This window comes from Cervus elaphus, chromosome 25 (genome assembly GCF_910594005.1).
Source record: "Cervus elaphus chromosome 25, mCerEla1.1, whole genome shotgun sequence".
Taxonomy (NCBI): domain Eukaryota; kingdom Metazoa; phylum Chordata; class Mammalia; order Artiodactyla; family Cervidae; genus Cervus; species Cervus elaphus.
Window position 1 is genome coordinate 70,903,191 of NC_057839.1, and position 16,414 is coordinate 70,919,604.

Genomic DNA, 16,414 nt, shown 5'->3' on the forward strand with positions numbered 1-16,414 from the left:
TTAATTTTGTGGCTGTAGTCATGAAACCGATTCTATATTTGGATGGAAAAACTAAGTTCTATGAATCATTAAGACAGCTCTTCTTTTTTAATTTGGCTGCACTGGGTCTCAGTCGTAGCACGTGGGATCTTCATTGCGTCACTGGGGATCTCTCGCTGTGACGTGCAGGCTCAGAGGTTGCGTGCAGGCTTAGCTGCTCTGCAGCAGGTGGGATCTGTTTCCCCACCAGGGATCGAACCTGTGTACCCTGCATTGGAAGGCGGATATTTAACCACTGGATAGTCAGGGAAGTCCCAAGACAGTTCTTGAAACACCAAGTGGAATTCCTCCTACTGGGGACCACAGAAAGAGAGACTAGAACAGTGTGGAACCAGCACAGGAACAAGCCAACGTGGTAAAATAGAGCATCCAGAAATAGCTTTATATAGACACTTCTGTTCATACCCAAAGCAGGACAACAGTAGGAGAGACTGATCAATGGTGTTGAGAGTATCCACGTTCCAGGCGGAAAAGAAAAACCTGTAAATGGGTTAGAAACAACCCCGAAGGGCAGAACTAAAAACAAACATTGGAACAAAATGAAAGGACCTCTCTTCCTCTTCCTTAAATAACTCTAGAATTCAAAACATAAACAAACCCCCACCCCCACCCCACCCCCCAGGAACAGGCAAGGCCCGAGTGCACTCGGTGGACCTGGAGCCAGAGGTGGATCGCCTCCGTCTCCAGCCAGAGCAGGCAGCGGCAGGACGGAGCTGCGTCCCCGGAGCACAGCCAGCGCCCCTGGGTCCGAGGGTCCTGGAGGTCCCAGACGACGGGCTTCAGTGGTTCAAGGACACACCAGGCGGTTTCACCAAAACCAAGAAGCGAGGGCCCAAAGATAGTTGAGGCTTTTCTTCCTCGTCCACTGAAAGGAACTGCTGTAACTGCCCACCAAGAGCAGCTTCTCCCGACCAAGCTTCAGCAAAGTTCCACCACACCATGAGAACCAGAGCCCACCTGGGAGCAACCAGTGTGAGCTGGCGAGCTTCCCGGCCCCTGCCCCAGCCCCACCCGGTTCCCAGCTCCCTCACGGGGGACCCTCACCCCCAGAGGCTCCCCCCAACCCCTTCCCCTGATCTGGGACCCTTCAGGGTTTCCACCTCCCCTGTATGGGGCTGGCTTTCTGCCTCCTCCCAGACCGTCCCCAGGGAGCCTAACCCCTGGATCCTGACCCCCCTCCCCAGGCCTCCACCTCCTGCCTGCTCCTCCAGCCAAGCTTCCCCACTGCCCACTGCAGGTGGGTCTCCACCGTATCGACAACCACGGAGTGGCCATCCCAGCTCTATCCTGGCCGGTCCTCCCAAGGGGATGACCCCAGACTCACGCCTCAGTCCCCGGCCCAGCTCTCCCGGAGGGCAGCCCTCCACCCTCCCCAGCCACTCGGAGCCAGCAGGCTTCGGCCTGTGGTCAACAGGGATGCGCCTCTGCTCCCTTCCCCTCTGCCTGCCCAGACCCTTGCACTGTCCCACCAGCCGTCCCCGCCGTCAGAATAACCGGCAACTTAATGTCCAGGAGGTCAGCAGAGGGCTGCTGGCCTCAGAGTTTCCCTGGTCCAGCATGGCGCCCAGGGCTTTTGTGTGGTCAGTCACTGCTCCACTGGCCTCTTACAGGTGTGACTCCCGAGATTCTGAGGAGTGGTTACTCACCCAGGCGAAGCGTGAGGCTTCGGAGAAGCCTGGACCCAACCTGCACTTTGCCTCCTGTACTAACAACTCCTGTAGGACACCAGAGACTTCAGGGGGGGCCCCCTCCCCCCAGAGTCTCTCCATGGAAACACAGAAGGGCCTTCAGTCAGTGAGTCTTCACCACGTCACCTGGTGACGGCATCCGCTGGGTCATCAGAGGGCCGACCACTCCCTGACTCACCGCCCAGGCCCAGAGTGGCCCGGAGCCCGGGCCTTTGCAGAAGGCCAGCCAGGCGGGGCTGTGGTTTCAGACATCCACATGCCCGCTGGTCCTTCCTCATCGCGCACCCACCGCCTGGCCCTCTCCATCTCCTGCTGTCTGGGCCGCAAGGATGGACCGGCAGAAATGCAGCTGTTCCTGACACTAAGGGTCTGTGGCGACTTTGAAATGTATAGATTCTGAACAGGGTGTACTTTGCATTTACCCTAGTTAGCACTGCGCCCACCATGAACCAGGGACCCCAGTGTCCCCTCTTCACCCACAAGGTCATGCCAAGAACTAGAGTCATTACCCCCTTCTCAAACCACTGGGTCTGAGTCAGCAAACGCCTGGACCCTGTGATCGGAGTGGACCCCAGGCGTCTCGGATGAGGCCTGCCCTTCGGGGCTGCTGGTCCCCAGCCCAGAGCTGGGCAGGCAGGATCAAGCAGCGCAGCGGGGCGCATCTGAGGAGGACCGGGGTCTTCGGCGGGCATGCAGCGGACCTCACACGCGCGGCCTTGGCAGGCGCGGCCCAGCGGTGTTCCTCGGGGTCCGAGAGGACAGCCCGGAGGCTCGGCGCCCCCAGCCCGGGGAGCGAGTGCCGGCCGCGCCGGCTGCCCCCACGTGGCTGCACGGCGCCTCCTCTCCCGGCCGCGCCCCAGGTGGGCGCCCTGAGCAACGGAAGGGGACAACGTGGCGGGGACCCACGGGGCGCGTCCCTGTGGTCCCGCCGCCGCGACGGGCTCTCGGCCAGGGCCTCGGCGCCGCTCGGGACCCGCCCCCAGCGGTTCGCTGAGCCGACCGGGAGCTGGGCCCCGGGCGCCGAGCGGGGCGCGGGGCGGGCGGGGCGCGGGGCGCGGGGGTGGCCTCTGGGCGCCCGCGGGGCGGGGCCAGCACACGCCCCTCCCCGGCCCGCCCGCCCCTCGCCCCCCGCCCCGCCCGCCCACGTCATGCAGCCTCCCCTCCCGCGCCTGCGCGGCCGCGCGCCCGGCCCGCTCCAGCCGCCGCGCATCCTCACCCCGCGCCCCGCGCCCGGCGCCCTGCTCCGCACCCGGCCCGGCGCCCCGCGCCCATCGCGGCGGGCGGCGCGGCCATGAGGCTCCGGGGACGCGATCCTCGCGCCGCCCCCTCCTCCAGCGCGGGGGCCGGCGACGCGCGGCGGCAGGCGCCCCCGGGGCGGAACCCTTTCGTGCACGAGCTGCGTTTGGGCGCCCTGCAGAAGGCCCAGGTGGGTGTCCGCCGTGAGCCCAGGCCGCCCCGGGCCCGGGGCCGCGCCGAGGCTCAGGGATGCGCGGCCGGAGAGGGCCGGGAGGGGGACCTTGGGCGCGGCCCAGCAGCGCGCTCCCCGGGGCCCGCGACCGCCACCCTTCCCTGCGACCCGCAGGGCTCATCCCCCGCCGTCCGCGCCCCATCCCCGGTTCCCGCCACCGGCCCCTGGAACCTGGCTCCGCATCCCCCTTCCCCAGGTCCCCGCACCCGGCTCGTCCCCCTTTCCCCGATCCCTGGACACCCCCCGTACCCCTTTTCCCTGGGCCCTACATCCCGGCCTCGGAGCCACTCCCCGGTGGGTGGACGCCGCGCGGTCCCCGGTCCGGGCGCCCACTCCCGCCGCGTGCAGGCCCCGCGCCGGACTGGAGCGGCTCCCCCTGGATGTGAGTTTGTCACTTGATGCGCTTCGTGTGTGGGGACCTCGCTGGTCCCCAGAGTCAGTGCAGCAGCGGTGGGGGCGGACTCTGGGGTCCTGGGGTAACTAGCAGAGGGGTTTGGGGGGGGTTTCTGGCCTGCCCCGGTTCCAAGTTGTTCTGGGGGATCCTGGTGCTTGTCTGGGGCCTGAATGGGTTACACACAAGCAGGTCCAGCCCGGTGAACAGTCCAGGCGCCTGCTCTCCGCACGCTTTGCCTGTGGGCTGCTCTCGCCCTGACTGGGGGGCACTCGGGGCGCCCCTCACCATCGGTCCTGCCTTCCCCCGCCCCCGACCTGGCGGGCTGCTTCTCTGCCCTGGTGGGACCTCCGAGTGGACCGTGCGGACTCTGCTTGTGAGCTGTGTGTGCCTGTCTGTAGGACTGCTCACAGGCCGGCCTGTCTGTGACTCCAGAACTACCAGTAGGAGGAGCAGAGAGTTCCTGGTTGTCCCCGGTGATCTAGCCGGTGGGGAGCACACCTCCACCCGTGACAGAGCTTTTTGTGGGGAGATTGGGGTTTTTAACGTGTAGGGTAATTCATCTGAAGTAATGTTAAAGTGAAAAGTTCTTGAAGTCAGTCTAAGGTGGTCATTTCCCCAGACACCTGCCTTTTTCTCTAAGTGCCAATTCGGCAGGCCTGGTGATTGTCAGTGGGGCAGAAACCGGCAGATTGCAGGGTGGGGTCGGGGAGGGGACAGAGCGGCAGTCCTCCTGGTGACGTGAAGGGACAGAGCTGTCCCCGCTGGCTCTGGGGCCTGTGCCTACCCTTGTGGTCCCTGGCGCCTCCCTCTGGGAGTTCTGGGGTGAAGTGGCCCCCTAGGAGGGAGTCCCCTCCGCCCTGGGGGTCCTCCTCCGTGTCCCTGCTGGCTGCCCCGTTCCCACAGGTGCCTAGAGGACAGCTCTGTGCTGACCGGGACTGTGCTTGCCGCCCCCCGTGGGGTGGGGGGGTCCCCGCGGGAGCCAGCTGGCTGTTGAGGGGCAGAGGTGAGCACCGTGGGCCCCGGAGGCTCCGGCCTGGCCCTTCTCCCCGGCGTGTGGCTGAAGTCCGGGAAGAGCAGGCGGGCCGTGTTCTCATCTCCGGGCAGGGCAGGCATCCTTGGTGCGTCCCTGGTTGCCAGGCAGGGTTGGGACCGAGTCCGTGTTTCTGTCCAGAGGCCTGCGGCGCCAGGCCCGATGTGGGGTGTGCGGTCCACGGACCATCCCCATGCCAGTCCGCGGAAACGTTCTGCTTTCCGCCAGCGGCGTTCCACACTGCTCTTCCCCTTCGTGTGCTTACTTGTGGTAGAGTTTGCAGAGCCGACTGGCCTGTCCACGCAAGGGCAGCCTTCCTCTCCAATTCAGCACATAAACAGATCCCTCGATGTCCGAGACGACCCAGGGCCGCTCGGAAGCTCGCCTCCCTTCATCCTGAGTTGGGACCGACCAGTCCGGCGCCTGTGTTTACCTGTTGGCCTTTGCTGGGGGGGGAGGGGCTGCTGCCTGTCTGGGGATTAATGACCCCTGCGCCCATCTGTCACTTAACGGCAGATTTAGTGAGGAGCTTAAGCATCTCTTAGGATGGAAAACAGCAAGTTGAGATCTGAGAGCTATAACTCGTGGGCCGTCGGGCCCTCGCGTGGAGATGGTGTAGCTTCGCAGTCGGGCAGTGGTCTTTGGCACCCTCCCCCAGGTCTGGGGACTTCCCGCTGGAAGCCCCAGGCGAGCACGCCCCGCAGCTCTGATACTTCCCCATTTCTGAGCCCCTGCACCGGTGTCGCGGAGAGTTTACTTCCTGGACGGCAGCCTGGTTTCCCCAGCACCCTGGAACTGGGCCCCAGGGGTCACCAGGAGGGTGAGTCCAGGGCCAGGCCTGTCCGGGGGCCCTGCGTGCAGCCTGATCACCCAGGAGCGGGTGGTCTTGGTCTGATAACAGAGCAGCAGCAGGTATCTGGGGGCTCGTCTGGATGCAGCATTAGTTGGGGGGGCCTCTCGGGGAGGGGAGCTGGGACGCTCCACTCACCAGAGGTCTGATTCACATCTGCGGTGGCCCCGGTAACCTGCCCCCACAGGCACACAGACCAGGCCCCGCCCTCTCCCCAAGTCTGGGTGCTCCTTGCAGGAGCTGCCCCCACCCTGGGCAACCCTTCCTCCAGCCCCTCCTGGGACCCCCAGGCCCTGCCTGGTTGGGGCGGAGAGGATGGGTGAATGAGGAGGTGGCCTGGCCCAAAGCCCGTGTTCTCAGGGGACTGGTGATACAGCAGCTGGGAGAGAGGGCTGGGGGTCCCCTGGGAACGCATGTGTCCCAGGGCAGGACCAGGCTGGTCCCCTGGGGATCGGAGAGGCTCGGCCCCGAGGCCCCGTCACCTTCTGACAACAAGGAGCGCGGCCCTGAGACCCGAGCAGGTGAACAGTCGGGCTCTGTGCCCTCCTCCAGGCTCGGCCCTGAGGCCCCCCGTAATCTTCTGACGACCAAGAGCGCGGCCCTGGGACCCAGGCAGGTGAAGAGTCAGGCCGTGTCCCTGCATCCAGGTGAGGGGCCGAGGCCAGGGCCCGTGCTCTCCGTGGATTCCAAGCCGCGTGCACTGGCTCTGGGCAGATGTCTGACCTGCCCACTTTCTCCCCTCCACCCGCCGGGAGCCCCCTGTGACCCGAGCATCATTTTCTGCAAGGCTCTGCACTGAAGCCGAGCTGCGGTTAACGATGAGGAGTGAGGAGGGGGTTCAGCGTGGCGGGCCTCCTCCGTTCTTTTGTTTGGCTATGCTGGGTCTTGGTTGCAGCCGGTGGGATCGTGTTCCCCACCCGGGGATGGAACCCAGGCCCCCTGCATGGGGAGCATGGAATCTTAGCCTCTGGACCACCAGGGACATCCTGGTGCTTCTCCATAGTCACGCTACTCTGTCCTGGCAACGTGCACGCGGACACAGTCTTCTCTTACCCCCGCTCTCATCTCTGAGCGCTGAGCTAAGCACAGTCAGCCTCACTGCTCCTTTAAAAAGCAGGGTTTTGTCCCCAGGAGTGGACCGCACACGCCTCTCCCCGCAGGCAGGACCGTCTGAGGAAGTGCCCGGGCTGCGGTGCCCGGTGTTCTCAGCAGAGCCCCCACAAGCCCCTGTCACCTGGCTGGACCTGCCCCCCACCCCGGGGCCGTCACCACACGGACAGGACAGGGCCCCCGTCCCCAGCAGCCTGGCCCGAGCGGAGTTCTCCTGTGTTTGCTGCGGCCTCAGGGCTGGTGTTTCTGAGTCCCGTAAGCCCCTCTTCTCGGTGTGAGTTACTCCGGGAGGAGCCCAGAGGCAAGTGTGTGTCAGGAAACCCCTTGTTGAAACGTGGTCCCGCTGTGTTCCCCGGAAGCCCGCCTCGCCGCCCCGCCACCCATGCCCCTTTGCAGTGTCTGCTCATTCACACAGTGCTCTGAGTTTAGTCCACCTTCCAACCTGTGAGCCAGTGTGTGTGTGTGTGTGTGTGTGTGTGTGTGTCACCGTGGCCGAGCGCCCCCTCACTGCCATCTCAGCCTCCCTCTGGGCCTCCCCTGGGCCTCCGGGGCTCCCTCCTTGGGCATAGTGTCCTGGGCGGTGCTTGGCAGGGTTCCTGGGCAGGGGCTGTGTCCGGCGGCCTGGGGCCTTAAGAGTCCTTGTTTCCATCTCGGAGCCGGAGGAGTGACTTCTTTTCCCTAAAACGTGAGTTGTTTAAACACTTTTCTGGACCCTCCCATCCTGGGGCGGGGCACACAGCCGGGCTTTGCCGCAGGGGGCTGCACTTGGGGTCCTGAGGTCCGGAGCGGGTCGCCTGGCGGGCCCCAGCCCTGGCCACCCTCGGAGCCCACGCTCGCAGGGCAGCCTCGGTGCCAGGACCACAGGGTGCTGACGGGCTGGGCCAGCCTGGGGTGGGGGCCTCTCCTCTGGGGTCCGTTTGCCCCCCAGGCCAGCCCTGGAGGACGACAGTCCCTCGTCCAGAGCAAGCGGCATGACCCCCCTCCGTAGCAGTGGGTGTTTCTCCCCAGCGGGGAGTCCGTGGTCACTGCTGCACCTGTGACTCTCGACCTGCACCCCGCCCTGGCCCGTGGGTCCCTCCAGCTGGGCGCCTGTTACCCCCTCCCACCAGCTCCCCTCATTCTGCTGGTCGGGGGGCCTGCGACCACCCAGCGTGAAGAGGCCATGTGGGACGTGGGAGCCCGCTCCCCCCAGTTTCCCCACTGCCCCCAGAGGAGTGGCCGCCTGGCGGGGGTCAGGCTGCCCGAAACCCTCCCCCCGCTGCTGTGGCGGGGCCCCAGTGTGCCCAGCGGGCGAGGCGTTGCTGCAGCCAAGGGGGCCGAGCGGGGACGTGGGGGGTCTGTCTGCTACTGGGAAGTCCCCGCCTGGGGGTCACCTGCAGCCAGAGGGGGGGTCCTGCCGCTGCGATCAGAGCCAGGATGTGGTTGGGGGGAAACTCCTTGCAGTTGGGGGTGGGGGCAGGATGTGGGCCTGGACCCAGAAATTTGGTTCAGGGCCTCTCCAGCCTGTGGGGGTAGGGTTGAGCTGGGAGGTCCTGGCGGGGAGGCTCCGGGTACCTGAGGGCGGGTTGGTGTAGGACGTGCCGGTGTAGGACGTGCCCAGCCAGGAGCCCAGGACCCAGGGTAGGGGGGCTCCCACCCCTGCCCTCCTGCTCTGGGCAGGGATTTGCTGAACAGGCGAAACCCGCAGAAAAGGCTGCAGGTCCAGAACTTCGAGATTCTTTTACTCAAACCCTGAAGTAAGGGCCTTGCAGAGCAGGCGTGTCCCACAGCACCCCCTGAGATGATGGGGGGGGGCTGGTCCGAGCTTGTCAGGCCCCTCCTCTGCAGGCGGCTCTGTTGCTGGGCTGTCTACGCACCCCATCCCCACCCCCCATTCCCATGGCTTCTGCCGCTGCTGGCCACCTGCCAGGGCACCCACTCCCGACCGTAAAAGTGTGGAAGGTGTGTCCTTAGAGCCCCGAGGGCAGGGACGCCATCAGGGCCTCATGGGTTGGTAAGCACGGCCTCCGGCGCTCAGACCCCAAGGTGCCCCAGCTCCCCGCAGCCCCCTGCTCCCGCCCCCTCAGGGAGACGATCCCCGAGGCTGCGGGACACCCTGGGCCAGAGCTTCTGACATGTCTGTGAGACGCGCAGCCTCCTGCATCCATTTCTGCAGGTGAGCCCATGGACCTGTGATTCCAGGGTGTCCCGGCCGCACCGACCAGCCGCCTGTGGAAGCAGCTCAGTGGCCTCTGTGTCTCTGAGCCCCGTCTCTGGGGGACTGTCGGGTCCAGGAAGCCGGCCAGCCTTCCTGCTCCTGCCCGCCCGCCCTCCTGGGCACGGGCAATGCGGGGTGCTGGGCTCGGGGGACCGGGCAGCCGCAGGAGGGCTCCAGCCGGGGGTTGGCTTCACTGCGAATGTCGCGCCCAGAGGGGGCAGGAGCTGAGGTCACAGTCACCAGGGCCTTGGGATGCAGGGGTCCTGAGAACCCGGAGGAGCTGAGATTTTGTGCAAACTTGAGTGAGTTGGGAGAGGAAGGAGAAGGCCCGAGGAGGGTGCAGGCAGGCCCATGGGGGCCCTGCCCACCCACTGGCCCGCCCGCTCCTCCAGGCCCAGCCCCACGTGGAGAGTTCTCCCCTTTGCGCCTCACATACTTCCTTCCATCTCTGCTTAACTCCCACCCGTTATTATTGTAGGGAGCTTTCTCAGCTGCCCCGGAGACACGAGTCCGCGTGGCAGGCGGCTGGCTCACGGTGGCCCCAGGGTTCGCTCCTGCGCAGGCTCCTGTGTCCCGAGCCCTCCAGCCTGGCCCAAGGGCTCTGCCGGCCCCTCCGTGCCTCCAGAGCTGCCGTCTCTGCTGCAGTCCCCCGGACGGCCCCAGCAGTCCCACCACGCTGACTGCAGGCCCTGGGGTTGCTTTCCTGACTCCTTTCCCCATGGACCGTGGGCCCTGCTGCCCCCGGCTGCCCATGGGGTCCGGGAACTCAGGACCTGTATGGGCCAGCCCTCTGAAACCATCGTTTTGGGGCCGTGGGCCAGAGGGCAGGATCGGCAGATGTGAAGGTGTGACCCCCCCCCCGCCCCAGACCAGTGGCCGGGGCTGCAGAGTCTCACACTTCGGGGTCTGATCCCCCAGAGAAACGTACGATGGCCAGGGCTGCCCCCACAGTGGCCCCACCATCAGCTGTCGCGTGCCAGGAGAGGCGCGTGTGGTCGTCCGGGAAAGCCGCTCTGCGGTCTTCTCTCCTGTGGGACAGGTTTGTAAACTCCGTGAATTACTGAAAGACACCCGTTCTGTGGAAGCCTGCAGCCTGGGCGATCCGCGCTAAGGTTTGAGTTGAAAGCTCTTGAATAGAGTGACTGGGATGGTGGGGAAGCTGAGCCTGCCTGAGGGTTTGAAAGAAAAAATAGCTCTTTTAGAAAAGCTATATTTAATTTTAGATTTGAGTGGGAGAGCTCAGAAGAAACAGCTTCTGTACACAGTCAGCATGGGCTCTGAGAGGAGAGTTTTCCCAAGTGGAGGCACAGGTTATCCCCATAGACACACAGCAGGGAGGAAAACCCGAGGTCAGAAGACACTCACACCTTAGTAAGAAAAAGAGGGTGAACCCGGTGTGAGTTTGGGCACAGGATTTACCTCCACAGCAGACCCCAGAGGAAGCCCAGATCCCAGCAAGCATAAGGTGCCCCCTCAGCAGGGGGCGGGACTGGGATCCCTGGACCCCAATGGCCCTCCCACCCACCCTCGCTCACTGCTGACCTTGGGCCTCTGGCCACACTCGGCGTTTTGTTCGACAGTAAAGGGGAGCCTTATCTGGAGGTCAGATGTGTGTGATGAGGTACAGCCAACAGCCTGGGTTCAGACTGCCAGCTCTTTCCGTTTCACTTTTGCTTTCACGTGTTTGAACTATTCGAGTTACTTGTGAGGACTGCTTGTTTGCTATTTGAAAGCAGGATATGGTTTGAACTGGAAGGCGTTTTACGTTTAATAAAGGTGTTTTTACAGACGGGGCAGGCAGAGGGGAGGCGTCTCCAGGCCGGTTTGCTGGGTTTGCGCCTCACTGTCGGGTCCCCCACTGATGCTCCTCCTTTGCTGCTGTGAATTCGGGGGCCTGGGGGTGGGCAGTGCCAGCTGGCGGGACCCCTGGGACACCTCTGTCACTGCCTCCTCGCAGGAGAACAGTGAGGTTAGCAGGCGTGTCGCTCTTCTCTCGCCGCTGCGTCCAGCAGACGAGTGTTTCCGAGGCTTTGCCCACCTCCTGCCCCGCAAGGCTGGGGTGCAGCCCCACGCTGCCAGGGCATCAGTGTTGCCTTGGCACTTTTAGCATCTTCTGTCCACTCTAAATCAGGAGTCTCAAAGACAGCTGGCTTTATCATTTTTGATTTGTTTCTTTTTTAATATAAAGCAAAAGTGTTAGTTGCTCAGTCATGTCAGACTCTCTGCAACCCCATGGACTGTAGCCCACCAGGCTCCTCTGTCCATGGAATTCTCCAGGCAAGACTGGAGCGAGTAGCCATTCTCTTCTCCACGGGATCTTCTCGAGCCAGGGATTGAACCCATCTCCTGCATTACAGGTAGATTGTTTACCATCTGAGCCACCAGGGAAGCCCTTTTTATTATGAGTAGCAGCAAAAACAAAAAAAAGGTGATTTCCAGATAAGGCTCCTGTGTCTGTCCTGCGTGCCTCGGAGATCTTTGTGCAGAATTTGCGAGTCTTGTATCTAATCTGCTCCTCTCGGGACACCCTGGAGGTGCCCATGACCAGCTCCAGGGGAAGCGCATGCCAGCCCCAGAATCCACGGCTCCCTTGCCTTCAGCACTGACTCCTAACCCCTGCTTCTTTCCGGGGGTGACCTCTGCCCAGACCGCAGCCCGTCCGTGTCAGCGGTGGCAGGTGACTCCTCCGGTGTTTGGAGAAGGGCAGGGGCTGGAGGTCTGGCCCCTCACCCTCTGGGGGTCTGGCACGGCCCTTCCCTGGAGCTGATGGGTGCGGGGCTCAGGAGCCCCTCTGGCACTTTGGGGAAGGCACCCCCTGGGGAGGTACCAGCCTAGGGGAGGGGACCTGGGGCCTGAGGGTGACTGCAGCCCCGCATGCAGGGCGGGGAGGGGTCTGGGCTGTACCTGGGGTGGGGGGGATGGGATTCTGAATTTGGGAACGGAGCTGGGAGGGGTAGGAAAGAAAGGTATCAAATATGATGCCCAAGTGTGTGTCTGAGGAGCCAGCGGGGCGGGGGGCCCTAGGATGCTGGTTTGGGGCGGGTTTCCAGCGACCCTGTTGATGCCTCTGGAGCCCAGGGCAGCTGGGATGGCAATGTAGGGACATGGTCCCCGTCAGGCCCACGTCCTGGACGTGCGAGTGCTTGCTGGAGGGAGGAGTCCTCCAAGTGTCACATCGGGGGGTGTCCTCTGAGGCCCATGTAGCTGGTAGCTCTTCCCCGGGCTGGTCCCTGGCGTCCGTCACGCAGGTGACCTTTGCTGCACCTAGCCCGGTGCTGACCCCGAGGTCTCACCTGCTGCACAAAGGCCCCAGGGTCCTCAAGCCTGGGGCCCAGGCCTGAGCTGTTGCTCCCGGAGCCCCAGGAACACGTGGCCCCAGCTTTCCGCTCAGCGTCCACAGCAAGGCTGTGCTTTGGCCTTGTGAGTCCAGGGCCGGCGTGTCTGTGGTCCACACCCACCTGTTGGCTCGCGGACCCAACCCACCGCCAGAGTATGGTCTGTGGTGCCCACAGGCGGATCAAGTGCCCAGTACATCAGCTTCTATTTCTGTCGCATGCCGCACAGAACCGCTGAAAGCAGAGATAAGGGCCGGGGACGTGGGCGCAGGGCCAGCTTCCGCAGCCAGCGGGCCTGCGTGTGATCTTGCTGATGTTTTCCTCTCATCGCGGGAGGAGTGCTTTGCCCTCCAGCCTCTTGGAGGTGCGTTTCCCTTGGGATGGCGGGATTTCCCCACGCGGTCACAGCCAGCGCTGGGTGGGAAGAGGCCTTGAGGAGGGTCTGCTGTGCCCGCGGGTCAGCTCGCTGACAGGCGTCTGGGGCAGCACCGGCCCCCCTGTGCATCCTGACACGTGTCCTGTCAGGGTCCCATGTGCTGACTGGGGTCCCCGGGGGGGCAGGCGCTGGAGGACACAGCCCACGTGGTGCCCTGGGGCCCGCCCTCCCCAGGAGAGGGCGCGGGTCTCTGCAGAGATCTTGTCTTGTCGGTAGTACGTGGGTGCTTCCACGCTGGTTGTGCAACACAAGGCACTTGGGCCAGCTTGCACGTGGGTGATGCCAGTGACCCTGGCAGCCTGGGTGGGGGGGAGTGCTCCCCGGGCTGGTCTGAGCCGGGGGTGGGACTGCGGGTGCTGCACTTGGAGAGCTCCGGACCCGTGGGTTCCACACACTCGCTGTGAGCTGGAGAGCGTTTTCCATCCAGAACAAGCGTCACTTTCATGGTTCTTACCACGGGCCGTTTGAAACACACAGCCAGTGTTTTTGCTTGGGCGACCGAATCGAAGCGCCGCAGGGGAGTGGCTTCAACAGCAGGAGTTTGTACCTCCCCACTCTTGAGGCTGGAAGCGGGAGATCCAGGGTTGTAGGGTTGGTTCCTCCCGAGGCTTCTCCCCTGGGTGTGGCGGTCAGCTGTCTTCCCCTGTCCTCACATGCTTAACCCTCTGTGCGCGTCTGCATCCTGCCTGCCAGTCACGTGAGATTAGGGCCACCCCCGTGACCGTGTTTACCTTAATCTCTTCTTTAAAGACCGAGCTCCAAAGACAGTCACATTGTAAGGTGCTGGGGGTCACAGCTCAGCCCCTAACACCCCCCGCCTCCACACCCCCCACTGATGGCCTTTCTGGACCCACTGACCCCGCCCCCTCCAGCAGTGTTCTGGAAGCGGTGCCCAGGTGTCATTGCGCCCGTAAAGATCCCGCGTGTATCCGCATCTCAAGGACAAGGACGTCCAGCGGCCACCGTGTGGGCGGTGTCGCCCTTGAAGGCACGGTCCGCTCCTTGGCACTGGGGGTGGGCGCTGGGCTCGGCCAGCAGGTGCCCGGTGCTGGCTCTTGGCTGCGTCTACACGGCCCGCACCCGCACGCACACTCTGATCAGAGGGTTTGGTTTTTTCCTGTGCTTGTTTGGGGTGTCTGTGTTTGCTGCTCTGTCCTGTCTTCCGTATCTTCTGGAAGCTGGTGGCCTGACCTAGCGCTGGAGGGCTTCCATTTCTGTCAGGCTTTCAGGCTGGTCTGCCTCTGAGCAGGACCCTCGGCCCTGTGGCCGTCCCTGGAGGGAGGGCTCTGGACGCACATGCCAGCCCCTCGTGGGCACACCCCGCCCACCCCTCGGCGGGTGCCACAATCAGAAATGAGTCTCCTAGAGTCACCCAAAGGCAGTCGGTGAGGCTGGGGTGCGTGTGTGTGGATGTGGGCCTGTGCCTGTGTGGTTCCCCCCACACGGGGACTGTTCCTGTGTTCCTGTGGCTCCATCTGCGTGGGGCCCTGGGTCCTTTTGGTGGGAAGCGGAGCCCCGGGCCTGGACAGGTCATCACCGGGACCCACTGTGCCGGGACTCACGGCGAAGTGTGCTGGCTGAGAGCGGGCGGTGCGCCTGCCGCTCTGGGTTAGACGGCTGACTGACCACATGGACGTGCTGGGAGCATGCACGCCCAAGTCTGTTCTTGCTGAGCCCATTTTGTTTTGTTTTTCTTTTTTACACCAAAACCATTTTTTGTCGGGGTGTAGCCACTTAACAGTGTTGTTCAGGCGAACAGTGAAGGGACTCAGCCATACGCATCCACGTATCCACCCTCCCCCAAGTCCCGCTCCCACCCAAGCTGGCACATAGCACTGAGCAGAGTTCCATGTGCTGTGCGGTAAGTCTCTGTTGGTGGTCCGTTTTAAATACAGCAGCATGTACATGACACTGGGGCAGTTTCTCCTGAGCAACCTCTGATAGTTCCCACCAAGTAGCTCAGCCCAGGACCCTGAGTGCCTCCCTTGTATGGCCCTCAAGAAGGGTGACCACAAAGTCGGCCTGCCACTTTTGAGGATAGTGGGCTCCTGATGATGGCGGCGGGGCGAGACTGTGGGCTGCGCCTCAGGAGGGAGGCGGGTCCCAGCTTCTCAGGAAGCCAGGCGCTCCTGCACCTGTGGGCTCCGGAGGTGCCCGCCTCCTCCAGGCAATCTTCACAGCCCAGCGTGCTTCCGGCCCCCCCGACCCTCCACAGAGCCCAGGCGGGTCTGCACCTCAGGCCACGTTCCCTCTGCACCTGCCTGTCCTCCTCTGTGGGTGGGGGCTGTGTGGTCACTCACACGTCCTCTTCCTGCTGGCTGCAGAGCTCAGACGCCAGGCCTGTGTCTCCTCAGGCACACAGAGTGGGCGCAGGGTGCATTCTCCGGGGGGCAGACATGGTCACGCGTCACGTCCATGAGAGTGACCGGTGAGCCCTGTTGCGTTCAGGACGCTGTCTGCTCATTAACCAGCAACTTCAGCAGTGGCGCTTGTCCCAGCTTTGGGGCTGCCCCTCCAGGCCTGGTCATCACCCTCTGTCGGTCCAGATGGACTGGGGTGCTGCCTCCGAGCCCCTTTCAGCTGCACTCCTCAAAGGCCTGAGCTGTGTGGTTCCTCTCTGTCACTTGGAGGAGCAGCCGTCCTGGGTGTGGCTGCGCCGGCGCGTCGCTGTGCACCCGTGAGCGCGCTGAGCATGATGGCCCCCACAGCCCCTGTCCACCGCCGCTGTCTGCTCGCGCTCTGGCACAGGCAGCAGCTTGAGGGTCCATTTGTGGGGACACACAGGGGACTCTCCAGGGACCCAACCGTCTGCACCCTGGAGGGGCTGGCAGCACAGGACGTAGGAGGAAAAGGTTCGCAGCACAGTCCCTGGCGGGCCCTGGACTGTCTCCTGGACAGGCAGCCCAAGAGGTGGGGCCAATGATCAAGAGGCGGGGCCAGTGGCCGAGGAGGCGAGGCCAGGCAGCCTGAGAGGCGGGGCCAGACAGCCCAAGAGGCGGGGCCAGTGGCCAAGGAGGCGAGGCCAGGCAGCCCGAGAGGCGGGGGCAGTAGCTGAGGAAGCGGGGCGTCTGCCTTCTATTTCTCTGTAACGAAGTTACAAGATAATAGCAAGGGTGCAAAAGGATATAATATTTAACCTAAATTTTAACGGGAAAGAAAGGCTATGTTTTAAAACTAGTGGGGTTGAATTTAAGTACTTATAGAAAGTAGCGTTCTCTGTGTGAATTGGGGGAGATAAGGTATTTCTGAAAATAATGCTCCAGGCTCTTCCCTCAAGAAGTTAGAACAGCAGAGTAAACACGAGTGGAAGAGAGAGGCGCCTGTGAGATCCAGAGTTCATACGGCTGAATGGTCACAGCAGAGACGAGGGACAAGCTGCAGGAGTGGTTCTGTGAGCAGGTTAGTAGAGGAGGGGCGAGTGTGTCCTCTCAGCCTGAAACGTCTTAGAAGCACAAACCACGCGAACCACACACCGGGGATCAGGGCAGGGCTCGTGTAACTCCAGGGCAGCGGCTACACGCGATGACCTTGAGGGTGAATGACGGGAAATCCACTGGAAAGAGCACCTGCCAAGGACCCGCAGAAACTTCCTCCCAGGTGAAAACGCTGAAATAACTCCAGAAAGTGGGAAATCCAGGTAAACAATTTGAAAGCATGGGAGCAGCCATCAGAAAGCTCCGTAGGAATTCCCCCAACAAGGTGGGCTTTGGTTACGGAGTACAAGTTACCATGTGCAAGTTACTGTGCTTGCTTTGTTGTTATGAACAGAGAGCGGGGAGGTGAGGAGGTAAAGTGAAAAGGCCATTAATCTTGCAGACATCTCCTGGAAGGGCCAGTCATGGGGAAGGCTATGTTAATTCCTTCCTT

At 63.1% G+C, this 16,414-nt stretch overlaps 1 protein-coding gene across 1 annotated transcript in view; it reads left to right on the plus strand.

Moving 5' to 3' along the window:
- The first annotated feature begins 2,911 nt into the window (after positions 1 to 2,911).
- The window catches only part of LPCAT1 (lysophosphatidylcholine acyltransferase 1), a 38,796-nt gene continuing 25,293 nt past the window's right edge, over positions 2,912 to 16,414 (plus strand). Inside the window, exon 1 of the mRNA XM_043887300.1 lies at positions 2,912 to 3,153. Within this exon, the coding sequence (XP_043743235.1) occupies positions 3,019 to 3,153 (135 nt within the window). The 5' untranslated portion in view covers positions 2,912 to 3,018. The remainder of the gene's footprint in view (positions 3,154 to 16,414) is intronic.